The sequence below is a fragment of the Ursus maritimus genome, unplaced genomic scaffold (assembly GCF_017311325.1).
Source record: "Ursus maritimus isolate PB19 unplaced genomic scaffold, ASM1731132v1 scaffold_17, whole genome shotgun sequence".
Classification (NCBI taxonomy): domain Eukaryota; kingdom Metazoa; phylum Chordata; class Mammalia; order Carnivora; family Ursidae; genus Ursus; species Ursus maritimus.
In genome coordinates, this window is record NW_024424119.1 from 42952285 (window position 1) to 42979577 (window position 27293).

The 27293-nt window shown below is 42.6% G+C and overlaps 1 protein-coding gene across 1 annotated transcript in view; it reads right to left on the reverse strand.

The window, feature by feature from the left end:
• Nucleotides 1-27293, reverse strand: part of ASTN2 (astrotactin 2) — an 844435-nt gene that overhangs the window by 126419 nt on the left and 690723 nt on the right. The window contains 2 exon segments of the mRNA XM_040631793.1: nt 14299-14447; nt 15976-16109. Of these exon segments, the coding sequence (XP_040487727.1) occupies nt 14299-14447; nt 15976-16109 (283 nt within the window).

Consider the following 27293-nt stretch of genomic DNA (forward strand, 5'->3'; position numbering starts at 1 on the left):
AGGGAACTAACCTGCTTTATATCTTTACCCCCATCCCAGTTGTCCAAATTAGAGCCTCAGTTCTGCTGCCAACACATTATGTAAACCAAGACTGGCGGGGCCCACTCTAAAATACAACCACCCATGAGACCTCACCTGCACCTAGACATTCTTAACTGTCAGTGAGAAGGTGTATTTCGATCACAATTCAGACCGGTAAGTACCCTCCATCACTCTCTACTGCCCAGAGAAGAGAGTCCAAATTATCAGCCTGGCCTTTAAGGCACTCATTCACTTGACCACAAACTTCAGTCTCTGACATGCTCTCATGTTCCGTAAGGCACCTTTCTTTTTTATCTTCATGTCTTTGTTACCTCTCTTTCCTCATCTGAATTTCCTCCTACTCATTTCTACTACTGGAACTCTTCTCATCCTTCCAGGCTGAGGTCAATGGCCACGATTTTCAAGACAGCCTCCTTGGTCACCAGTTCCCCAACCCAAACTAATCTTTCTTCCATTGTAAGTTTTTGTCACTGTTTAGTCACATTTCATTTTTACCATATTATCTCGTAGTTGCCCATTTTTCATCTCTCTCCCCAGATGGGGCACTCCAAGAAAGAAGGGATAGTACTTGCTTACACATCAATATGATTGGGATATGTAGTTGACCAATATACATATCTTCTGAATGAGTATGGAAGAGAACTCTTTGCGGGTCATCACACATTCCTAGTCTCTGATTTCAGCCTCAATGCAATAGACAGTTCCAGTGTGAGCGCAGACTCACCCTGTGTTGCCCCCTCTCGAACACACATCAGGTGTGCCTTTCTGCTTCCTGCCCTGAGCCCTTACCTGAGGCCACAGACATTGGCTCACATGGGCAAGTGCAACCCAGAAACGTAACAAACGGAAATCTTCAAACGACACAGGTAGGGAGCCAGAGTAGACATACTCCTGCTTTGCATTCTTAATTCTGGCAGCAATTCCAGGAGGCATTCGTTTCCTCCTCAGGAAGTGCCAGTGGAACTAGAGCCTGTATTACCTCAATGGTAACCTTGTGAACACGCCCCTGTACTGGCTTCCTCTCCTTCCGGTGGCCCTGTCCAAGCTCCATCGGAAGTGCTTCCTGTGCATAGCTATCAAGTAAATTACCTGCTCCCAATCCTTGCTCAGGCTCTGTCTTTATGTTAATCAAAATGAAAAACAAAAGAAAACACAAAACAGGATGAATACGGTTCCTCTGTTCTGAATTACAGTTGGGTAATGCAACTCACTGTCTCTAGCATTTCCCCAGTGCCTGGAACCAACTATGGGATATAGATAACCCATAATTATTAGCGAGCTAGAAATAAATGTTAAAAATATGAGCCACTAGTATCAACTTAGCATGTAGAGAAAAGCCCCACTTACGAACATAATCATCAAGGTGGGTGTCCACGTGGCTAATTCTAGGTGAGACACGTTAGGAGAATTCCATCTCACTGACATGTGAGTTGGCTCTGTCACTTGACGTTCAGCCAGTTGAGTATATTCACCGGATTCCTTGTGCTACAGGCCCAAAGCTCCCCTGAGAGGTTCAGCTGCTGCCAAATAGCCAGATCTGATCTTTCTAAAGTGTGACTCGTCATGCCCATGATGGCAGCACATCTGTACCCAGTGCATAAAACAGGGCGACCCAGGATATGATCAAGGAGCTCAGGGCTTACGTTGTACTCTGACTCCTGCCTTGAAAATAATGCTCAGTCCTCCTCCATATCCGTGATCAAAAATTTTTATTTCTTTTTCATTATATACACCTTTCCTTTCTTTCATTAAAATAATAATAGTAATAGTAATGATAATAATAATAATAATCCTTCCCCATTCAGGGATTCCTTGGAAGCTATCAGGAGTAGAGAGAAAGAACATGGACTACTGAGTGAGAAAGAATTAGATTCAAATCCTAACTCTCACTTAATAACTCTATGTTATTAGGCAAGTGGTTCTGCCCCCACCCAAGCTTGATTTTCCTATCTGTGCTATAAAGATAATAACCACTTTTCAGAACAACTCTGATGATTAGATATCATACATGAGTCCTTGGTGTATAAATGCTCCATCGATGCTGGTTCTCTCCTCTTCCCTTTAATCAGCTTTGCACTTTCTACAATGCCTACAAAGTTCCTGGTATAGAAAAGGTGCTTAATAAATGCTACTCCTCTTGCTTCAGTCTTGCTTTGGCTCTCTTTGTATTGGATACCTTTCTACTTCTTCACTTGTGGTTTGACTGTGAACCTAGGGCAGTATTGGGTGCTGGGGTAAGAATAGTGGGGTAAGAATGAGGAAATACTTGCTTCATGACTTCTGATAACTGCATAATTTACAGTTCTGGCACTAGGAATGTAGCATAGGATTGAGGCAGCTGAGGTGAAGTCCTCAGTCTTATACCATGTGTCCTTAGAAGTCTCAAGGCTTGGATTAGCCCACCAATTCCATCCCCAGTCTTCATAAACTTCCAGCCATTGACCTTCCTTTCTCTGAGTCATCCTATTATGCCTCCCAAGGGAAAGATTTGGGGTACATCCCTGGAGTCATGTAAGATGAGATCAAGGGCTTGGGTTCACCTGACCCCAGACTCCCCAAGGAGAACTCAGTTACCCTGGCTTCTTGCCTTTGACTGGTATCACGCAGGCAGTGAGAAATGGAAAGAAATGTAGATTAAACAATCAGAAGACCAAAATTCATGACCCCACTCTTCTTAGAAGGTGGACTCTCAACTACCAACTTCACAAGCCTGATCTTCAATTCAATTCCCTCCTACTTGGTAGGATTAATTTGTGGATAAAATGAGACACTAGATTCAAAGATGCTTCAATTCATCTTCCATAGGGCAGCCAGGGTAATAAAACATACATTCTTTAGCATGTCTTAAACAACTCACCTTAATCTCATCCCTTCTGTAGGCTCTTCTAGTTCTACCACTCAAAATTTAAACTCCAGCCATACTACCCTTTTATTCCTTAAGGCTGCTGCACATGCTTTTCCCTCTACCTGGAATATTCTCCCCACTCATCCTCCCCTCAACCTTCACTTCATCTCACTGTTTCCTGCTCACACTTCAGGTCCTTTAGGTGCCTACTAGATGCCTGACATTTTACTAGGCACTGGCGATGGAGGGAAGAGAGGAACATAATTCTACTTTGGAAGAGCTAATATTCTAGTGAGAAAGGTGAATGCTAAGCCCATCCCCCCAATCAAAATGCATTCATTATAATTGTAATAAGTGCTACCAAGGGAGTATTAAATGCTAAAAGTTCACATAATCAATGAGAGGGTCAAATACAATCTAAGGATTTAGATAAGTGACATTTAAGCTGAGACTTGAGTGTATAGACCCCAGTGGGAAAGAAAATTGGCGATATCAAGAATAGATAGAAGACTAGAGAAGGAGGCAAGAACAATTATTCATAACCTTGTAGGCCACGTCTTTTTTTTTTTTTTTCATTCAGTTAGAAGAGTTATGGAAAGCTCTTAAAAGGTTTAAGTCAGGAGAGTAATATTATAAATCAGATATCTATTCATCAAATATTAATTGAGCATCCAAGGTAAGCCAGGTACTGTGATAGGTACTGGCTATACAACTCAAAAGTTATATTTTGAAGGATAGCTCTGGCTTTAGAATTGAGAACTGCAAGGGATAAAAAGTGGCTAATACGAAAACTAATTAGAGGGTAGATGAATAAAGGAAGAGATGATGGTGGCTTAGAATAGGCAATATGAAAGAAAGGAATACAACAAGAGACGTTATATATCGATTATACCTCAGTAAAGCTGGGAGAAAAAAAATGGAAATCAAAGCAAAATAACTTGGTTATGAACTGAATATGAGGATGAACAAGAGAAAAGAGTTTAACCTTGGAGTTTTGCTTCAAGGAACTCAATTTATAGTGGTACCAGTTACAGAGAGTAAATGAACACTTGGACAGGAGCACACCTGTGGGGAGATGGTAACAAGTTCCGTTTTGGATGTGTTGAGTTTGAATTGTTTGTGAGACATCAAACTGCGCATGCTGGATATGGGTAGAGAGCTCAGAAGTACGAGGTGGAAATGCAAACATAAGAGCAGTGAATGTACTGATTTTAACTATGGGAGTGGATGTGGTAGCCTAGAGAGAGTTTAAATTAAGAAGATAGAAGACCAAGGTCTAAGGACTATAAGATTTAAAGAACAAACTGGAGGACCCAGCAAGGGAGGCTGAGTTGGAGTCAGAGAGGCTAGTAGAAAACCAGGAGAGTAGGATCAAAGAAAGCAAGAAAAGCAAAGGTTTCAGAAGAGGATGGCCAACCCCAGAGAATGACTGAAGATATCAAGTAAGTTTATCTCTCTCTCTCTCTCTCTCTCTCACACACACACACACACAAACCCACAAAGTCCTTGGATCTAATGACATGGGAGTAACAGACCTTTGCAGAGAAAAATGTGTTAGTAACTTGATGGTAGCAGGACAGAGAGTGAAGTGAAGTGAGGTGAGGTGAGGAAGGAGTAGAAAGTCAAAACTGGGGTCAACCACTATAGACTCTACTTTCAAAAGTGTGTTTATTATAAAGAGGAGAGAGACATATTGATAGTGGAAGATGGAACGTTTTGTTTCCTTAAGAGGAAAAACCTATGAGCATATTTAAATTATGGTAAAAATAATCTACTGAAGGAGGAGAGACTAGAGATATAAAATATAGGGAGGTAATTAATATGTAAAGTTTCCTAAGAATTTAGGAAGGCATGAGATGCAGTATGAATAAAAGAACTAATTCTAGAGAGGAAAAAGAGCACCTCCTACACTGTATCATGAGGCCAGTGGAAGAGTATGCAGAAAGGAGCTTACAGATTTAAAACTGTTATAGAGGGAAACGGAACTGCTCCCTATACGGTTTTCTGTGTGAATGAGGGAACAAGGTCATCTGCTGAGGGGTGAGGGGGAAGGACAGGGTGTCATAAACTGAAAGACGATGAAGAAGAAAGTAGACTGACAGGAGAAGCCTAGTAGGATTGTCTGGTAGCATGAAGAGTCCAGTTGATATTGGTGATGGATGATATATTGGTGTCAAATGTTCTCAACTGTGTGCTTTTCTCTAGCGGTTTGTATATACAAGCTGCAGGGAAGAAGCGAGACCTGAAGAGCAGTCTTTGCAGCCAGAGGGTGAGCTCCACATGGGGGGTCGATAGTCTTGAGTAAGACAGGTGGATCAGTGTAATTAATAACTGGGACCAGAATCTCAGTTGCCTCACTCCCTCTAGGTAGCCTTTACTGATACCACTAGACTGAGTCTGAAGCCCCTATTCTGTGCTCTTAGAGCGTCTGAATGCTCTCAACACCTAGCATGCTGGAGGGTAATTTCTGGCTATATTCTCTCTCTCCCCGCATTGAATAAAGGATCCCTAAGGACAGGAATCATGGCTGTCCTATTACTCTTCCATGCCCAGCATGTTCTGCACTACCCGGACCATAGTAAGAGCTCCATAGACACTAATGGGATGAACGAATGTGCTTTATGAACTGTAAAAAACTCTGATACAGAAAGCAGGCTGGGTGGCATACGGGAATGGAGAGAATTAAGACCCTCCATGTACCTTTTCCCTTTGGAGGTGCTTGACTTTAGAAACCTCTCATCCGAAGAGCAGCTGGAGTGACAGAAACATTTTCTGAGGACCTAATATCAGTTCCAGATGTTTGCAGTCATGTTGGTTTGTACCTCACCCTGTAAAACATATTTCCTTCATCTCCCCTCCTCCACTGTAGCTGAGGGAGTGAGGCCCAGTCTCCAATGACATCACCTCCCTCAAGCTGGTCCAGGGCAGACAGAAGGCAGACGGGTGAGGGCCCCTCTAGCTTCTCAGACAAAGGGTATGGCTGAGCCGTGGCTCGCACGGCTTGAGGAGCTATAAATAATTTCCACAGTATTTTATCAACAGTTCCATCACAACTGTTGCCCTCACCGTCCTCTCAGCCCCTGGGGAAATTAGGGCCATGTTGTTCCTTGCCTTCAGTTATTCCCCCACCTAAATCCACCTTCATAACTGCTCACCTTCACCTGAGAAGGTCTTTACTCCAAGGTCTAAGATGGGATGAGGTGTGTGTGGGTGGGGGTGTCTTTCATTTGTAAATTAGATTTAATGGAAACAGGGAGGAAGAGGATACAGAATGGGGTTGGGGTAGACAGAGGTGTCTTCTCACCCTTCTGGATATCATCCTTGCCCCAGATCTAGATGAACCTAGAGGAGCAGCTCACACCTAAGTCAGTTCAGAGAGACAAACACAAGAAAAGATGGGGTGAGTCATAGAAGATGGCATGAAGTAAAAAAGACAAAGGAAGAGACAGAGAAAGATATCAAGAGGAGAGACACACAGAGGGAGGAAAAGAAGAAGAAGAAGAAGAAGAAGAAGAAGAAGAAGAAGAAGAAGAAGAAGAAGAAGAAGAAGAAGAGAGAGACAATCAGGAAAGAACAGTGAAAGGAGGACAAAAGCTGAGAGCTGGCAGAAGGGGAGCTTGGTACTGATCAGCTGGGGAGCAGCCCAGCAGGCTCCCAGATGCCAGGACAGAAAGGGGGCACTGACCAGCTCCAGATGTTGCTGCCTTCAGTGAGGAGGTTGGGGGGATGGTGGAGAGAGCCTGCTGCCTCTGTGGGGGCCAACAAAGCCCTCAGGGCTTACAGCCCTGAACCAAATCAGTTGAAGTTGGAAAGCCCATGGTAAGAGAGGTAAGTCTCTGATTTTTAAAACATCAAAATAAAAAAAAATCCAGCAGATTACCAAAGAAAATGCAGGGGAGTGTGATGGGAGATTATAACAGTGAGTGAGACCCTTCGGCTTCCTCTCTTCACTCTTCTGATCCTTACAATGAGGAAGTTGGACTCAATGCCTGTGGTCCTTTTACTCTGAACTTCTGGGGTTAACGGAAGCCAACATATATGAAAGTAGCCAAGAAGTGAGGAATCTGAGGGGCTACATTTCCTAGAAGGTCAGAGCCCTCCAGCTGCCATCAGGTGGCTAGTTACTTCATCGGCACACAGATGCCGTACATGCCCTGGTTTCCCTCTGCCTCTTGGTTAGGTTTATTCTCAACAAGAGCATAGCATACTAGAGATAATATAGACTGGGGGGAATATAGACTGGATTTGGCAGGGAAAGCAGATAGAGAAACCAGAGTCCCCATTCTATCTCCAACTCTACCACTAACTCATCCTATGTGTGACCTCCAGGCAAGTCCCCACCCCTCCCCAGCCAGTTCCTCCATAAGTCAATCAAGGGATTTGGCTTTATTAAATGTGCTGTGCCTCGGCCACCACTTCATATTCCCACCCTCTTGCCTTTACCCCTGCCCAAAAGGCTGAAACCCATGCCAATTGCTCTGATGAGGCCACACGGGAGAACCAGACGTCTGTTTTTAATATTGATGACAGATTAGCGTGTGGGGAATTTAGTCACCCCCCAAAACAAGCCCCATTTCTGCTCAAAACAACTGGAACAGGAGGCTACTTATGTTTGGCTTTCCCAATAGAGTCCCAAAACCGACAGAGCAATGGCTTCTCTGAAAGAAACAAAGAGAGCGCCAAATGCAGGGGTGGGGGGCAGGGGAAGGAGACAGAGAGGGAGAGTGAGTATTTCAACAGCTAGTTCAAAAGGATGTTGAACAGATGGCAGCAATAAAGTGTGCGTGTTTGTGTGTGTGTGTGTGTGTGTGTGTGTGTGTGTGACAGAGAGAGAAAGAGTATGTATGCATGTATATCTGTGCACACACACTTGTGAGCTTGCAAATAAACAATTCCAGCGCTGGACTCAGCTATTGGCAAAAATCCAGAGATCAAAGGAGAAAACCCACATTTCCCTATTCTGGCCTCACCTGGCCAAATGTGTGAGTAATCCTAGCTCTCCATCCAAAACAAGTCTTAAACCTTACTTTGTTGTTTTCTTCCTAACATTTAATTTTCCTTTCATTTTTTTTAATTCATGGAAATGAGAAGAAACTAAAATTTATTAGTACCTACTCTTCCCCAAGAACTGTGCTACATTTGACCCTCAAGGCAACTTGTTAAGTGAGTGTTATTTTTCCCATTCTATGGATAAGGAAACTGAGACCTAAAAAAGATTATGACTGGCCCTAGATTTCTCAGTGCAGAGTGGTGGAAATTGAAAGCAGAAGTCAAGTTTTCCAAAGCCCATACTCCCTCATTAGGCTTATCTCTATTTACTTGTTTTAGTGAGAAAAAGAGAGAGAGAGCAGAGGGAGGGGCAGAGGGAGAAGGAGAGAGTCTCAAGCAGACTCCTGCTGAGTGTGGAGCCTATCGATCCCATGGCTTGATCCCCTGACCCCGAGATCACTACCTGAGCTGAAATCAAGAGTCAGGCACCTAACCAACTGAGCCACTCAGGTGCCCCTGAGCTGAAATACTTAAATTTTGGGCTGAGTGAACTTTCCAGATAGCTGAGACATGGTAAAGATGGCATAAAGGAAAAAAAAAAAAAGAAGAAGAAGAAGAAGAAATGAGGTTTTTGCTTCAGATAGCCACTCCCAATCATCCATAGCATCGGTTGATCATCATGCCTCAAAAGATCAATAAGCCTTTTAGAAGGCTTATTATGTATTCAGCTCATCTGTAGGGCTACGTAAGACCCTGTAAGGTCACACAACACTCAAGGAGCTAATGTCAGAGTTGAAAATTGAAGATAACTATATCTATATATCTATATATGCAAATGTAGATATCGATATCTACCCACAGACAATTCAATTCGTTGAACATTGAAGAAAATCTGAGTATGTCAGGCCTTGCAGGAGGATTGCAAATCATAAAGACACAAGTCATTGTCTTCTTTCTTTATAGTAACCGCCCACTAAAAAATTCAAGAATTGACCAGTGGAGACAATGAAAGTCAAGTCACACAAGAAAGGATTATAGGAATCTGTAAAGATGGAGGTAGCTATGTCATCACCTTCAAACTTCTGAAGGAAGAAGAAGAAGAAGAAGAAGAAGAAGGGGTGAAGGGGTGATATCTGTATGGGGTGACCCCAGTCTATTACCTAAAAATAAATAAGTTTCATCTCCATTAAAGAAAAAAAAAAAAGGAACTCTTGAATCAGAGCTCTGGTTCCTGGATAACTAAAAGGAACAATCTTGGATTTCCATTTCTGGATTAGATGGAGAAACAGGGACTAGGGAGAAACAGGAACTAGATTAATTTCTCCAACTGCCTGAAACAAAGAAATTTAAAAAGGAAGAGAGAAGACCATTAAAAAAAGAAAAAAATGTTCAAACTGGAACTCAGGCAACAAAGGACAGAGATCCTGAAAAATGGAAAACAAATTATGTGAGCCTTAAAATTTCCCCAGATTATTGGCTTTAAAGGGTTTCCAGGTCACTGTGCAGAGAGAGAGATATTATATATTTACTCATATAAAATTCCCNACACTAAGAAGATAAGAGTTCTCAGTCCGGAGAGACCACAATGACTATAGGGAGAGAGGAATGAAGAGGAGAGAGAAACACAGAGAGAAAATTGAAGAGATCTGTGGAGGGTCCTGTTTAAATATTCAACACAGTACAGACTGATGAATGTATGTGAGGAAACTACTACTCCAAGAGGATTAGATGGAACGGTGCCAAGTGCTCATATAGGGGCCAAAAATAGTGCCTGTTCCTACTAGCCATATTGGAAAATCTCATAATTCACAGGCCATTGTGTGGAGCACATAGAAGGGTCTTGCCTCAGTAGTAGGAAATAATTACCCCTAGACTAAACACTGCTCTGGCTCCACCTAACAAATCTTAAAAGGGAGACCCAAAAGAATAAAACTATTTCCAAGTAACTTAACTGTGTCCCAGAACAGAGTTCAAAAATATTTACAGGAATACAAAAATATCCAGCACCCAACAAGGAAAAAAATCAAAATGTCTGGCATTCAGTCAAAAATTACCTGGCAGGAAAATGCAACCCATAACGAGGAGAGAAACCAATCCATTGAAACTGACCCAGACGTTAGAATTAGCATATAAAGACGTTAAAATGCTTCTAACTCTATCCCATATGTCAAAAATGTTAAGGTATGTGATATATTAACAAGACCCAAATTGAACTTCTCAAAATGAAAATTATAATGTCTGAGCTGAAAAATTCACCAGATGGGGTTAACAACAGGTTAGACTTTGCAGAAGGTATTGAAGACATAGTGCTAGCAACTATCCGAAATGAAGCAAAGAAAGAATAATTTTTAAAAATAAAAAGAGAAGCAGTTCACATGGCCAAAAATACATGTAATTGGAATCACTAAAGAAGAAAGATGGTCAGAAAGAAAACAATATACATATGTATGTACTTTTTTTAAAAATAATGGTCCCCAAATTTCCAAATATGATAGAACTATAAACCCACACATCCAAGAAACTCAATGAACCTCAAGCACAAGAAAATAATACAATTGCTTAAAACTGGTATTAAAGAGAAGAACTTAGAAGGAGCCAAAGGACAAAAGTGGTATGTATGTAAACAGGAACAAAGAGAGGAGTACAAGCAGATTTCTCAATGCAAACAACGCAAGCAAGACAAAGGAGTGATGCTTTTAAATTACTAAAAGAAAAAATCTGTCAATCTGGAATTCTGTACCCAGCAATAACTTCTAAAAGCAAAAGCTGAAAGAATCAATCACTAGCAGATCTGAAATATAGGAAATAGGAAAAGACATCCTTCAGACGGAAGGAAAATGAAATCAGATGAAAATATGTATGTGAAGGAATGATGAGCAACAAAAATGGTAACTACATGAGTAAATATATAAAATTATTTCTTAAATACAAGTATTTTTCTAATTAAAAATCTTTAAAATATAACTTACTATTTAGGGAAAAATAATAACATTGAATTATGAAACATATATATGCAAAAATGTATGACAATACAGTAAAGGCTAGGAGGAGAGAACTAAGAGTATACTATTATAAGGTTCCCACACTATAAAGCGGTATAATAGCTTTAAAGGTATACCGTGATAAGTTGAATATGCATTGTAAACACTAAACCACTAAGAAAAAATATATAGTTAATAAGTCAACAAAGGAGATAAAATGGAATCATAAAAATACCCAATTAAAAAAAAAAGAAAAAGAGGGGAAAAAAGGGAACAAAGATGGGACAATAGAAAACAAGTAGCAAGACAATAAACTTGACCACAAAAATAACACATTAGATATGAATAGTCCAAATACTCCAAGTTAAATGTAACAATATCAGACAGGATTAAAAAAAAATTAAAAAGACCTACATATATGTTGCCTACAAGAAATACATTTTAAATATAAAGACACAATATAAAAGTAAAAGAATGGAAAACATTAGAGCAATCTGACACTAATCAGAAGACAGCTGGGGTAGTCACATTGATAACAAAGTAGATTTTAGAGCAAAACATATAACAAGGATACAGACAGCAGTTTTGTAAAAATAAATGGATCAAGTCATCAAGGAGATCTGGTGATTCTAAATGTTTATGCCCATAATAACAGAGCTTCAAAACACATGGAGTAAAAACTGATAGACCTATAGGAAGAAACAGATAAATCCACAATTGTTGTCAGAGGTTTCAATGCCACTCTTTCAAGTATTGATACAACAACAAAACAGAAAATCAGAAAGGATTTAGAAGACTTGAAAAACATAATTAACCAATTTGATCTAGTTGGCATCTATATTAATATCCCATCCACGAAGAGAAGAATATACATTCTTTTAAAATGGACAGGCCAGATTCAGGGCCATAAAACCAATCTCAATAGATTTAAAATGACTAAAGTCATAAAAATTATGTTCTTTGATACAGTGAAATCAAACTAAAATTCAAAAACAAAAAGATATCTGTAAAATCCCCAAATATTTGGAAAATAAGTAACATTAAATAAGTAACAGTGAAGAATCTATAAACCAAACAAGAAAACAAAAGGGAAATCAGAACATATTTTGATCTGAATGAAAATGAAAACTTATCAAATATTGGTAAGCCACTACAGCAGTAATTAGGGGGAATACTTATATTACAAGAAAAAAATCTCAAATCAATAACCTCAGCTACTACTTTAAAAATCCAGAAAAAAGAGAAAGGAACTAACTCCAAAGTCAGCCAAAGAAAAATAAAGATCCCAACAGAACTCAGTTAAACAGAAAACAATAGTGAAAACTGATGAAACAAAAGTTGATTGGTTTGAGAAGGTAAATAAATTACCTTCTAGCCAGATCAATCAGAAAAAACAAAAACAAAGATAAGGTAAATTACCAAAATCAAGAATGAGATGGTGATATCACTATAATTTCCACAGATATTAAAAGAATAATTATAGAATGTTATGAACAACTTCTTGCCAGTAAATTCTGTAACTTATATGAAGTTGGCAAATTCCTTGAAACATACAAGCTGCAACTTAAATAACCTTATATCTAATCAGACAATTAAAGGATAGTTAAAACCTTCTTACAGGGAAAGCTCCAAGCCCAGATTATTTTACTGGTGAATTCTACCAAATAATTAAGGAAGAAATATTATTAATTCTACCCAAACTCTTTTAGAAAACAGAAAAGGGGGGAAATATTTTGCAATTTATTTTGTGTGGCCTGAATTGACCCTGGTAACAAAAACAGATGAAAGTATTTCAAGAAAAATAAAGATCAGAACCTCTCGCAAACATAGATGCAAAAATTCTAAACAAAATTTTAACACAGCAAATCCAACAATACATATTTTAAAAAAAAAGATAATGCATCATGACCATGTGGGATTTATTTACTCTGGAAATGTAAGGTTTTTTTAATCATTTGAAAATCAATCCATGTAATGTAATTTATCATATTAACAAACTAAGAAACATAAATTATATGATCATTTCGATAGACTCAGAAAACTCAACATCCATTTCTAATTAAAATGGAACAAAAATCTCTCCGCAAACGAGCATTCAGTCTTTCATCATTAAGTGTGATGTTACACGAAGAGTGAGCACTGTGCTGGGAGTTAAGACCTGACTGTAAAGCCCGGCTCTACCAGGTACTGGTTGTAGGACTTTGGGAAAGTCGCATACCTCTCTGGGACTCACTTACTTGATCTGTAAAATGAGGCTGGTAATCATTTGTAGAGTGAAGTTAGAAAAACAACGGCACTGGTTCCTTCGCTCCCTCATCCCCCAAAATCAATTTTAACAACTATCCAAGCAGAAACATACTTCCACAGAACTAAGGTTTCTAGGTAAGGGATGACAGCACCCAGGTGAAGCACAAAAATAGGAAAAGCTATATTAAGCAGGTTAGGAAAGACCGATCCACGATCGTAACCCTCCCCTAAGGCAGAGAGAAAAACCCTCCCTGTGGAAGGAGAGAGAAATGTGTTCCTGACTTCACTGCAAACCATGTGGCTGCCCTGTTCCAGCACCAGGCCAACCCCCTTGGATGTAGGTGGATCCCAGCAGGCCCTTAGGACGCCAGGCCCCTGGCTAGGGCCACAAGCTACCAAGGCCCCAGAAGCTTCCATTGGCACCAGGCTCCCATGAACTCGTACTCCCAACCCATCCTGGTGCCTGCCAGTTCCAACAGGCCCAGGGGCATCCCTGTGGCACGGGCTCCACTTGGTCCCAGTGCCAGGCTAACTACCACAGACCAAGACTCCCAGCCTGCTTTAGAACAACACCAGCCCCCACCCCCCAGAGCCCAGCTCCAGGATGGCACAGCTCCTTGGCTATGTCAGACATTCAGAACCCACGGAGAGCACTCAGGAGCTACAAGCAAATGTAGCACTCTTAAGAGTCCCTTTTCTCATCTTCTCCTGTGTGCTTGAATCCTTTCCAAATCCCTCTTCCTCCGCACTAAATACAAAACTATCTCACTAGAGATACTATGTCTCACCAGAAAAGGCAATTCCTTGAATTTCTTGATTTCAGTCCCAGAGAGAATAGATTTCAGACTCAGGTATTCAAACATGTGACCTGTACACCTTTCCAAGCAGAAAAGGTTAAATCCTCTTCTGAATTAACTAACCATTTGATACAGGACTTTGACGATTGAACTCAGAGAACCAGAAATTCTTTCAGGTACGATTTACTATCATCCCCTACTGAAAATCATATGGAAAAAAAAGAAAAAAAAAAAAAAAACACAGGCATGGGCACCAGGTGACAATCCCTAAACAATGAAACTTCAAATGCTTTCCCACGTCGGATGACAATAAGTCTCCAAAGGCAGTTAGAAAATCCACTTCTCTCCTCTGTCACACTATCCCAACAAAACGGGAAGTCATGGGCTTTCTACTTACCTGTGTACAGGTCCGTGTCTGTGTATTCATCCACTTTCTTGTGCTGCAGAATATAGTCGGAGACCTTGGTCCCGATAGCTGGCTGAACATCCGCCCACTCCAAGGAGACCACTGTGCTGGAGGGCTCCACTGTTGGGGACAGACGAAGCCTAGAAAGGGGGGACAGGGACGGTTGGTTGTTTGCCAGCAGTATTGTCAGGGCCCCCAAAGAGTATGCATGTCTCAAGACTAAAAGCACAGGATTCAGGCTGGGCTCAAATCTCTGTATGGACTCTGGCAATTCCTTATATCTCTTTCAGCCTCCACCTCCTTGTCCATAAAACAGGGATAAGAACAGCAACCTTTCAGGATCAATGTGGGATCCGGTAAATTAATCCAAGCATATAATACACGCTCACAGAAAATTGATTCGCTTTCCATTTGTCTAAACAATCTTCTCAATGATGCCTCATCATCAATTAAATTGACAACCCCTTCAAACAGAGTAGCCTCAACCTTCTTGCCATTCTCTTCAATCCAGTAGATCAGTCAACTCTTTAATATCCTTAAATCAATCCTCCCTCAGAGAGGGCAGGAGTCCCAGAAAATCCTCTTACAAGGTAAGACACAGCAAAGTGATTGAAGGTTAGAACTGGAAAGGTCCTTAGAGGCTGGGAAATGCAATCACCTCATTTTCACTGATGGGGACGTAAGGCCCAGAAAAGGAAAATTATTTGCCAAAAGTCACCCAGAAAGTTGGGGACAGAACCATGATGGTGATAACTTTGCTTGTCCCCAGCCCAGATTCCTTCTCTCTTTCCACTGCACTATACTGTAGCTCTTCGAGAACCATCTTACAGTGTAATCTCCCCAATGCACACACAGAGGTGTTATGGGACTCTGGTTCCCCCCATATTGGCTCCTGCCCCACTCTCCTATGCTCCTCACAGCACTGTCTGAATCTTGCTCCATCAGTCAAGATGACCTCCTTTAACATCCTCAAGTGGTCAATTTCCCACATCAGGGCTTTCACATGTGCTCTTTCTTTTGCCTGAACCATGACTCTTGCCATTTGTTATCTAGAAAACTACTCTAATTCAGGTCCTTTCAGAAAGGCTTCCCTAACTCCCTCCCCTCCAACTATCACACCAACCCCCTTTCTTCTCTCTCCGAGTACCTCTTCATTTTCGTTTCATATTTTTATTAACTTTTTTAACTGTATCATATTTTCCTGTTTTTGCTTTGATAGCTGTCCCCTCACTGAACGGTCAGCTCCCTAAGTTCACAGACTATCTTGTTCACTGATGAATTCCCCAGTGCCTGACACATGGCAGGTGTTCAAAAATTATTTGTTGAATGAATGAATGAAATGACGTTTCTTTGAAAAGGTTCTACGCTCTATCTCAGTGGCCCCAATGTCCAACACAGGAACTGAGGAAGCAGTAGTCAGTGCCCAGCAAACCTCTCCTGAGCAGATGAGTGAGGAAGTAACGATAAACCCAGGGCACCATTTAAAAAAGCTGGTTTCTATTCTGCCAAAGCTCCCTGATTTCTCAAAGAAGGAGGCAGGTCCCTGAGAATTCAGTGAGCTGGTGACATGCTCTGGGAACAGAAGCAAGCCATGGCCTGGGCTGGTGGGACAGAACTGTGATGCCATGAAAAGAGGTGGCCAAAGAAAGAGGGACCATACATACGTACACTGGCTGCGGGAGGGGGCTGCAGTTGGGGAGCCCACTGGCATCAAAGGCGCTGAGGTCACATCTGCACCAGTCGTCGATCACGTCACCTTTCCCCGAGCACCAGTAGGAGCTCATCAATGCACTCTTGAAGGCCTGGAATAAAGGAGGGCAGAAGAGATGATGATGACCACGGTGGAGAGATTGAGAGTGAAGGTCCCCAGTGACCACGACAGTACCTGACCCAAGCTTCACAGCAATCCACCTAGGCGCAGGACACCATCTCTTACCCAAACACTAGCACTCTACCACCAGGTTCTCCCATTCTGAGCCATTCTCTCCGCAGCAGCCAGGATGATCATTGAGGCAGGGTGGCAGTAACAGCAATGGCTGAGAACCTCCTCTGGGGCCCGGCACTCTACCTGAGTTAACTTAATCTTCTCCACCTCATGCAATAGATGCCAACAATTCTTATTATCGTCATTTCCCATTCTCCCAATTGGGAAAGTGAGGCACATGGAGGTAACCTGCCTGAGGTTCACAACCAGTAAGTGATGGAGCTGGGATCTGATGAAAGCAGTGTGGCTCCAGACCCTTCCCCCAACTCTTTTTTTTTTTTTTTAATTGAAGTATAGTTAATAGTGTTACAGTACTCTCAGGTGTACAACATCAAGATTCCTCGATTCCATACACTGCTCAGTGCTTACCGCAGCAAGGGTAGTCACCACTTCCTGTTGCTATGCTGCTTCCTGCAGAAGTCTGACCACCTCACCTCCCTGAGTAGACACCTTCAGAGGCTCGCCATGGCTCTCAGAATAAAGTCTAAGGTCCTTACTCAAGCGCCTGACCACTTCCATAGTATCACTGGTCACCACTCCTCTGATTTTTCCTTGCATGCTACCGTCCACCCTCGTGCAAACACTAACGTTCCCACCAACAGTAAACTCCCCGCTTATGGAAAGTGTGCTCTAAATTAGGAGACAACAAATTGCTTCTGTAAAGGGACAGATAGCAAATACTTTAGGCTTTGTGGCCAGGTAGTCTCTGCCACAATTACTCAGCTCTGCCTTTGTAGCATGAAATCGACATAGATAATACTTTAAATGAATGGGCATGATTGTGTTCTGATAAAACTTCATTTACAAAGACAGGAAGCAGGCTAAGTTTGGTCTAGGTCCACGGTTTGCTGACCCTTGCTCTAAATGGTCATTAACATTCTATATAATTGCAATATGCCTGTCTTTTTATTAAAAAAAAAAAATCTTTTCTCCCTGCTGGAATATTCCCTGACCCCTTCCTTATACTCTAATTCAGTCTTCTGCTCTTAAGTGGAACATTTCTTTGCTCCGGGAACCCTACATCTTGAGTTTCTTAAGCCTTGAATCATGCTCCTCTCCTGGACACCATAACATACTAGACCACACCTACTGTCCCATTCCCTTGCCTGTCTCATTCAACAGATTCTGCTTACACCAAGGGTACAGGCCATGCCTTATTCCAACAAGTATTCTCACAGGCCCTGGCATAGATACCCAGTCAATATTTACTGAATAAATAAATGGACACTGAAAAACATCATTAGACTCGTGCTCAGGTTCAGGTGTGCTTCATGCTTTAGTCACTTCATTTACACTGATGTTTCAAGGCACTGAGGATTCAGAATGTTTGACAGCTCTGTTTCAAATTTAGGGACTTTAGAGAATATCGATCTCTTACCCTTTTACCAGGTAACAGACCCTATGCCCTTTTTTTTTCTTTTATGTTTGTTACTTTCTGTGTACTTTTTAAATGAAAGTTTCGTACTGCCCATAACCAAGGACACCTGATTACCCGGGTGTCACATTTCCCACCCTGTATTGTCAAAAGACTCAGGAGTAACATGTTTGTGTAAAGAGGGTCTCAGGTCTACAAACTTAGCCACCCAAAATACAGATCTAGGGGGAGGGGAGTATCAAGAATGCTATTATAGAAATGCACCCAGCCATCCTACAGATCTGTCCCTTGCCTCAGTAGTGCTTGGACAGAACAGACCCAGGGACACCCCTCCTCCCAGACTCTGACCACCCTCCAACCTCTTCAGTCACAACCTTCAGAACCATCTGCTCAGCCGCCCTCTGTCTCTGGGACCAGTCAACACTGTATTCTGAGCTTAGCTCCTCATTGCCGGTCAAACGAGTTTCTAGACTCGTTAGTTACTCCATCAGCATGGAGGCTGCCATTAACCCCCTGGTCAACATGCATCTGTGGGCCTTCTACACGTACCTCCTTCTGGGCTTCTCTTTCCACCTCGACAATGAGCCTCTGGAGGGCGTAGGCCACTTCTGTGAGTTGACTGAGGAGATACGCAAGGGCACCGAGCGTCTCTTGAAGATACAAAACCAGCCCGGCAGCTGTGCCCTCTTCTAAAACATTCAAAAGCTTTCCCATGATGAGTGGGGTGCAGAAGCCGCCGTGGTTCTGGGGAAGAACCCGAACCAGGCCGTTTTGGAGCTGCATGCCCTGCGTTCTGCCCAAGCAGGCCCCCAGCTCTGTGACTTCCTGGAGAACCACTTCCTAGGTGAGGAGGTGAAACTCATCAAGAGATGGCGACCACCTGACTCACCTTGTCATGCTGGCTGCCCCACCTCCCCCAGCTGGGCTGAGCTAGTATCTCTTTGAAAGGCTTCCCCTCAAGCACAACGAGAAGCTTCTGGAGCCCAGCAGCCTTTGAGGACCCTCCCTGGCATCCCCCTGGTACAGGGGCTTTTGCCTAAGCCTCTCCCTGCAGCCACTAGGCAGCTTTTTAACCACCCCACATCCCTTTCCCAAGCCATGGGCCAAATGGAAACAATAAAGCTTTTTAGAGGAAAAAACAAACAAACAAATGCTATCATGTGAGTCTCCACACATTGCTCCCAGTGCCTCTGATGAGGAGGCTCCAATCCTCCTGCTGAATGTTCTTGACCGTATTCTCTGCTAGGGAATGAACAAATGATCTGATTTCTCCTGAATTAAGAGTAGTGACTAAAGACATTTTAAAAAGAATTATAATAAAAGCTAATGTTCGTGAAGCACCTGTTACACAGCGTAGGTGCTTTAAGGGCATTAAAAAATGTAATTCTCACAACAGGCACTGAGATGCAGATGTTATCATCTTCATTTACAGGTGAAAGAACTAGGAATGAGAGCAGTGAAGCGATTGTCCCGGGATCGCACAGCAATCTAAATAGTGGAAGCAGAATCCCAACCCAGATCTCTGTGACTCACAAGCGCAGGCCTTTTCTATTTAACCCTGTGGGGCAGTGGAGTAGACCCCAAGTAAGGTTGCCAGATTCAGCAAATAAAAATACAGGATGCCTCGTTAAAATCAAATTTCAAATGACCGAGAATTTTTTTTTTTTTAAGTCCATCTCTCTCAGTGTTTGCATATAAAGTACGTAGGCCAGAGTCTGGCACACAGTAATAGCACTATTCTTACTACACGTCAGAACCAACGTTGGAAACAAACGCCCGTTATTCAGCACCGGGTGGGGGTGGTGAGGGTGGGGTCTCATGAGGACAGAAACTAAATGGGATCGCATGAGGTCATGCTGACTGATGGACGTTCCTCTCCCTCTAGTTGCAGGTTCCCCTTTACTAAAATAAACGTGCAAAATGGCTCATGGCCTAAGATTTGGTAACATCTCCAGCCAGCACTAAGGGCTTAATACTAGATTGGTGAAATCCAGGGCCACGGGTGAAAGTGACCCAGATGGTAAGAGACTGCTTTGACCGTAGCAAGGAGAGGAGAGAGAACATCCTGTTTTGTTTGTGTATGTGTTTTTGTTTTTGTGTGAGTGTGTGTTTTGTAATCAATAGTTGCTTGAGCTTGTGGAAAACAAAACAGGAAATCTCTCTGGAGTTTGTGAGTTTCACCATCCAAGCTGCTCTTGGGAAGAAATCCTGCCTGGGAGTCTCCACATCTACTGGCTCCGTCCCAAACCATGAGAACAGAATGGGGACTGGTGCAATGGCCAGGCAAAGCCTGGAGAGAGCACAAACGCACCCTGATAAAAGGCCGACATCAAAGAGGGAGTCCTGGCTAGGCAGCAGCAGCCAGCATTGTGTCAGGGCAGGATCACTCTTCCCTTATGTCTCCAGCCCTTGCAACATCCCATCTCGAATCCAATTAGATCCCAGGGGAGGAGAATCATAGAATGTTCTAGCTTCAAGGGACTCTGTAAATCATCTAATCTAATCCATTTGACAGATCAGATACAGTGGCTCAGAAAGGCTGGTGGGCAGGTCCAAGGTGAGAGAGCAACTTTGTGATGAAATGATTCTATGCCTCCATTTAATCCTAAATTACCCTTTGAGATGGATGTCCGATGCTCATCACAAGTGAGCATGGAAGAGTAGCGACTTGAACTGAGGTCCATCTGAATCCTGGCACCCTGGACCTTCCCAGGTCACACAGGAACAATAAATGCCAAGATTTCATCCAAAACATCCTTTTCAGCTGCTCTGTTTGGATCACGTGCTGATGTGCTGTTTGTGCATGTCTGTGAGTGTGTGTGTGTGTGTGTGCGCGCGCGTGTGTGTTCTCAGAGGAAAATGAAACCTTACACTGGAGGCATTGTTGACTCCTGGCTTTGGAGTCAGTGAAGGGACTTAAGAAACAAATCCTGTACTTAAACAAGGGTAAGGACTACATTTGCATGACCATTGGTTTTCATAACAAAGAAATGCTTCCAACTTCTTGCTAATTAGCTAGCAAACCAAACTGGGCAGGAGGAGAAAACAGCCACAAAAATGTTAAGCAATCAAAATAAACTAGGATTTATTTCTGACTCGATGGTTACTTCCCTATTTGAACTTGCCTAGTTTAAATTATTGAGTTACCCCTCTCTTTAAGCCTTAATTTCTCCATCTGTAGAATGAGGACGCAGAAGATATATTTTTGAAAGTTTAGTGAAGTTCAGTAAACATTCACTGATCTTCCTACTCCATACCATCTGCTGTCTAGATGCTAAGATGAACAAGACTCAGTAGCTAACTTCAAAGGACTCAACAGTTTAATGGTGAAGACACAATCACAATGATTATGGTTCAAATGCTATGAAGTAAAACACACAGGAGGCTCTAGGAATACCAAGGATGGGGCTCTTCCAGCTCTAAAATTCTGACAATGTCTTCAGAATCTTAACTTTAATACTCCTGTACTTGATTAAGATACTTGGGACCACCGATACAGAATGTCACTAAGCCCATGAGTTAAATTCCATACTCCATACTTACAATGACTTCATTTTTACACTAAAAATCATACTCAGAGGCTGTTATTTTTGATATTGAGACGATTCTGGTCTGTCTGACCAAAAAGATGCCCTGAAGTTTTCACTCAAAGCTTAATGGATTTTGTTATCCCCACAGCGCTATTAAGATTGGTCTTATGGCTGTTCAGTCCTCTTCTCTAGGCAATTATCATAGCCTCTAGACTGGCCTTCTAGCTCCGATGTCACCTTTTCCAGCACCTTCTCTCCTAGCTTTCTATAACATCACTGCTGATTCCACCCTCTTGCTCGGACTCCTTCAAAGTCCCACCTCCTTCTGGTTTAAGCCTCTGCTTCTTAACCTGACATTCAAAATCCTTTGTTGTTCAGCCTGTGGCTCCTCTCAAAGGCTCTCCCCACTGTACGCACTCAAAGATCCGGCATATGCCAAGCCTTCTCTTATGCTGTGCCTTTGTTCTAAAATGCCCTTTCCCCATTTTTTTCTCCTTGCTGAATTCCAGGAAACTTTTTGTCCACGAGGACCCTGCCACACTTGAGAAATTTTGTCTTTACCTCCACTCAGTTTTTGCCCATTTCACATTTCCTTGAGATTTGTTTATTTGTGTGTCCTTCTTGCTTATTATACTATGAACTCCTCTAGCCCAAGGTAATATATTTGACTAATCTCAGTGCCCCCAGCTCTAAGCAAAAGAGCAACACATAAAGGGTCCCAAAAATACATGTTAAATTCCATAGATATGTGATAGGATGTTCTGCCCGGTATTAAACTTATATACTTACACATTGTTTTTCTTTTCTAGCAAAAGAGATGCAGAAATGCAATTGGTCACCATAAAAAGACTAAATTTTTATGAAGCCACTGAAGGTACACTGGGGTGGGGTATGGAGGTAGAATCTCTTCTGAAGACATTTAGAATTATTGCTTGGAGGAGAGTAGGTTGCTAGCTTTTTGCCAGGGGAGTGCTTGGGTCTAAATAGGAACCTCCTAGGTCTCTAGAGAACGATGGGAGGCAGAGAGATGGGCCTGGCTGACATCTAAGGAGACTAATTCCTGAGCCCATGCCACACGTTTGGTTGGTCAGAAGGACCTAGGATTGATGAACATAGTAAGGATTGAAGATGACATCATGGCAGTGCTTGTGTGGAGGCAGAACTAATGGTCTCCAGCTCATCCTGGACCTCTGGGATAGACCCTACCTGGGCCATGTTCCATCCAGTCATCAGCATACTCCCTAATAGTGGCTGCAGGAGACGCCAACCACTTATTTCCCTGGTAGTTACAGGAGTTGGAGGCCAGGGACTAGAGCCCCCATTCTTTGAGAATAGAACCAAAAATGTTGGTGTGCCCTGACCTTAAGGAGATTAGCTGGTCATCTTGTTAGAAATCAATGACTGCATAATTAAGCAGCCTATGTGAGAACAAATTTGGGGAGAGAAGTGAATCATGTTAGTTGACTTATGTCTCTTATTCTCAGGCAGAGCAGGAAGGCAGGGATAGTGACTTGAAAAACACGACCCCAGATATCTCTGACATTTCCTTCATCATGAAGTGGGATCTAGGTTCTCTCCCCTAGGGTCCAGGCTCTATAACTGCAACCAAAAGAAGTACTACTGCTTCAATTTCTGGCCCCAAGCCTTAAGAAACTGGCAGCTTCCCCAACATGTTTCTGGGGATACTCACTCTTGGAGCCCAACCACCATGCTGTGAGGAAGCCCATACCACATGGAGAGGCCACATGTAGGAATTCCAGCCAATAGACCTAACTGAGGCCCCAGCCAACAGCCAGGGGCATCTGTTGGATATGTGAGCATGGAAGCCTTTGAGATAACTCCAGCCATACCCACCAGTGGATTGCAACCACATGAGAAAGCCAAGTAAGAACTACAAAGCTCAACCCCCAGAACCATTAGAGAGATTAACAAAATGATCACTGTTGCTTTAAGCCAACAATTTCTGGGATTACATGGCAATAAATAACTGGGACAGCAGGTAATTCACCTCTGAACAATCCTGGAAGATTGCTTAGAGGAGGTAGCAACTAGGGAACAGCCCAGGAAAGGGAATTAGAAACTTCAGACTGCATACATATCTCAGGAGCTAGAGGGCTCTGACGTGCATACACACATACTCAATGTCACAGATCCCTGGTCTATCAGATCTGGAAGAGCCCTGAAACGTGATACCAACCTTCACAATTTTGCAGACTAAGAGGCCCAAAGAGGGGAAGACACTTGTCCAAGTTTACACCACAAGAATCTGGCAGAAAATAAACCAAGTTTTTCATATCAATAACATTCACTACATGAGGCTGCCTACCCTTGGGCCTGGCTTCAAGCCACTAATCACTATGCTGCTAGACAGGAAACAACCATAATAACAATACTTACTGAGACTGTACTAAGCACTTTAATACATGTTATCTCATTTAATCTTATTGTTACCTTATGAGGCAGATTCTGTTACCATCCCCATTTTACAGATGAAGAAACTGAGGTTCAAAGGGTGCAATGGCCAATTCAAAGTCACCAGCTATAAAGTGGTAGAACAACTTGAACTCCAGTCATTTGATCTTGAAGCCCATTCTCTCATCCACGACCATTATGAGCAAGCAATATTCTCACTAACTAGAGGTGTCAATAGCAGTACTTAACATTTATCGAGTGCTTACTATAAGCCGAGTACCGTTACACTTTCCATGTATTACTCCTCACAATAACTCTAAGTACTTTAGCTATATCGAATTTAATTTTCCCGACAACCTGTGAGATTGATAGAATTATTATGTTCCATTTTACATCTGTGCCCAAGGTCATAGGGCTGGTCAGTGACACAGTCAGGATTTAAACCCAGGAAGTCTAGCTTTTGAGCCTGTGCTCTGAAATATAAAGCCTCCAAATACAAACTTTGACAGAGCCAACCCATGCTTTTTAATGTTATTTATACCCTGATTCCCCCCACCTTTAGCATATATTGTGATCTCTCACTGTATCCATGGGAATAGACCAATGAAAATGCCATATGTAATTTCCATTTTTGTAAGTCAAAAGTCAGCAATTCCTATGGTTTAATGTAATAGCAGCCAGAGGAGGGAATAAAATTCCCCAGGAGGAGGATATAGAGCATGAAAAAAGTCTAAGGCAGCAGAATCCCAGGGACTCTCACCTTTTCTGACTAACTTGCTATGTGACCTCAGTAAGTCATTTACCCTCTCTGGGCCTGACTGTCACCTGTAATGTCTTCAACTTGTGCATAAACGCCACGGCATTGCTGGTTCTGATAATTTTCTGATATGTGTCCTGGATTTTACTGTTTCTCAAAACTGCCCACAATTTCCCCATCCCTTTTAAAACTTCCCATCCTAGATACACTGCCTGGGATCCTTTAAAAGTTCTTACCAGTAGACAAAACCATGGAGATAGTAAAAGGATCAATGATTGGCTGGGGCTGGGTGGAGGGGAAGAATGAACAGGTGGAACACACAGAGTTTTAGGCCAGTAAACTATTGTGTTTGATACTGTCTGGGGGATACGTGTCATTATATATTTGTCAAAACTCAGAATGCACGGCAAGAGCAAACCCCCATGTAAACTGTGGACTTTGGGTGATAACGATGTGTCAGTATAGGTCCATCAGTTGTAACAAGTGCACCATTGCAATTTGGGATTATGATAGCAGGGGAGACTCGGGGCGGGGGGGGGGGCATGGGAGCTCTTTGTACTTTATGCCCAAGTTTGCTGGGAACCTAAAACTGATCAAACGAAAGTAAAGTCTATATTTAAAACCTCCTGCCAGCTAACATGCTTTCTGTAGAAGAGGTCTCACAGACTATGAGCACGCCATGGATGGTTTCTGAAGAAAGAGAGGTGTAGCATGAAGGGAAGAGACGCCTATGAAGTGTATCCTTATTGCAGCCTGGTGCCAGGGCATCCATCTGTTAGCTCTCGTGTACACGCTGCAGCTCTTACCGTCTGCAGCAATCCCTGCAGATGAGCCAGGATAGGGTCGGAGAAGAAAAGAGAGCAGCCCAGCGTCACCCAGATAGAACACAACAGAGCAGAGTCTCTAACTCCAAATCCCAAGCTTTGCCCCCTGACTTCCCTTCTCCCACCCCTCATTTTCAGCTGCTAAGTCAGATCCTCCTATTCACCAGGCCACACAGTGAAGGAACACTAACTGGCAAGGACCATTTCCTATATGAGAAATTGTGCAGCTCAATCTATGGTTCTATAAATCACAGAAATGACACCTAATTTCCCCTGCCAGGATAAACTTCTCTTTTCAAGCCATTCTTCCCTGAATGATGAGAACCCAACAGAACAGCTTGTTAATCTGGGTGACAGGGGAAGACATTTAAAGCCAGCCAAACCCCCCTCTTGCCACACTTACTTCTGCTAATGAAAAAATATTAGAGAAATAAATATACAACCCACCGAGATGCTCCTGCGTGGGGCACTGTCAGCTGTCTGTTTCTCAAGATGTAAAGAGACAAGATGATAAGGTTATATGATCCTCAGGCAAGGAGCTATTTTTCTTGTCAGTTCACCCCATATTTCAGTTCCCATCCATCTAATCAAGGGGATGAAGTGCTAGGTTTCAATGCATTAAAAATAACAGTAAGCATTTTTGAGCAATACCTATATGCCAGACCCAGTGCTCAGTGTTTGCCAGGAAGAGAAGCATTTATTTGCACCACAATGCCATGATTTGGGTACTCCTATCACTTTCCTTATATAGAGGACGAGACTGAGGCCACAGGGAGTTTGGGTTCCTTTCCTATGTTACACAGCAGTATTTGGCAGAGCAAAATTTAAACTCAAGCTCCTCCCATTCCTAAATGCATCACCACAATGAGCAAATTTAATCCTCAGACAAGCCCATATATTAGGTTGTACGGTCTCCATGAAATCTTTGAAAAGGTTGAAACTCAAAAAAGTTTGGGTGATGTACGATCAAGTGACTTGAACAACATCACGAACCTAGGATAATTCAGGGTTAGGATTCAAACACCAGACTGATTCCCAAGACTGAATGTCTCTTTTCTGCCCCATTTTTCCTAAAGACTGAAGATAGGTAGGGGTTGAGGTGCATGGCATATTCTCAGGACAAGCCAGGGTGACAGGTTAACCTTGTTCTTTGCAGTCCTAAGTCCTTACTGGCCAGAACACTCCAGAGTGTGTTTCTAAGAATATGAATTCAATGGGATGCTAAATGATTTTAAAGTTCAAAAAAAAAAGGGGGGGGAGGTGGTTGGAGAGGTTGTCCCTATGGTCAAACAAACTTGGAAAAGACTAGATTAAAAAAAATAGATTGCTCTACGTAGAACTTTCCAGAGCCATTCATATGCTAATGGTCAATAGGAGACCCTAAGAAGGTAATGCATAAAATGCAGCATTTCCTAAACATCTTTGTCCATGGAACTTCCCCCCCACACACATGGCATCTGGGGACCTGGTACTTGGCAGATTCTTCTCCATATTGTGCTCATCTAGATTCTAGGCTGGACACAGTGCTCTCTGCCAAGAGCTAATCAGGAAACGAGAGCTCATCCCAGCTCTGTCAGTAACACTGCAACTTTGGCCAAGTCAGTCTCCCTCTCAGGGACTCAGCTATCTTGTCTATAAAATAAGGGTGTTGAATATTTTTATTGCAGAGGCTCTAACCTTCTGGCAACACCATGAGTGCTAGAAGTATTTGTAACTCCCACTGATGCTGCTCCAGCTCCTGTTGAATCTTCCCCAGGCATCCAGCTCAGGTGTGTGCAGACTAGGCCCTGGACCACTGAGGACCTGAGCCCTCCATGCTTAGCCTCCTGGCCACAGATTCTGCCACGTCCCACTAGGTGGCTAGGAGTCATTTGGACGCCTTTGTGCTGACGTCAGGCCCTCCAAATCGCTGCTTCTCCTTCCAGCATCACCTCTTGCCACCACTCTTTTTAGACTCTATTCTCCAGCCATGCTTTCTCACCTTTAGCCATTTATATGCTATTTCCTCTCCTGGAACTCTTCCCCCATCCCATAATTTCCCCCATTGACTAATCTATCAAGTCTCAGCTTGGAAACCACCTCTTGCAGGGAACATTCCTCGACC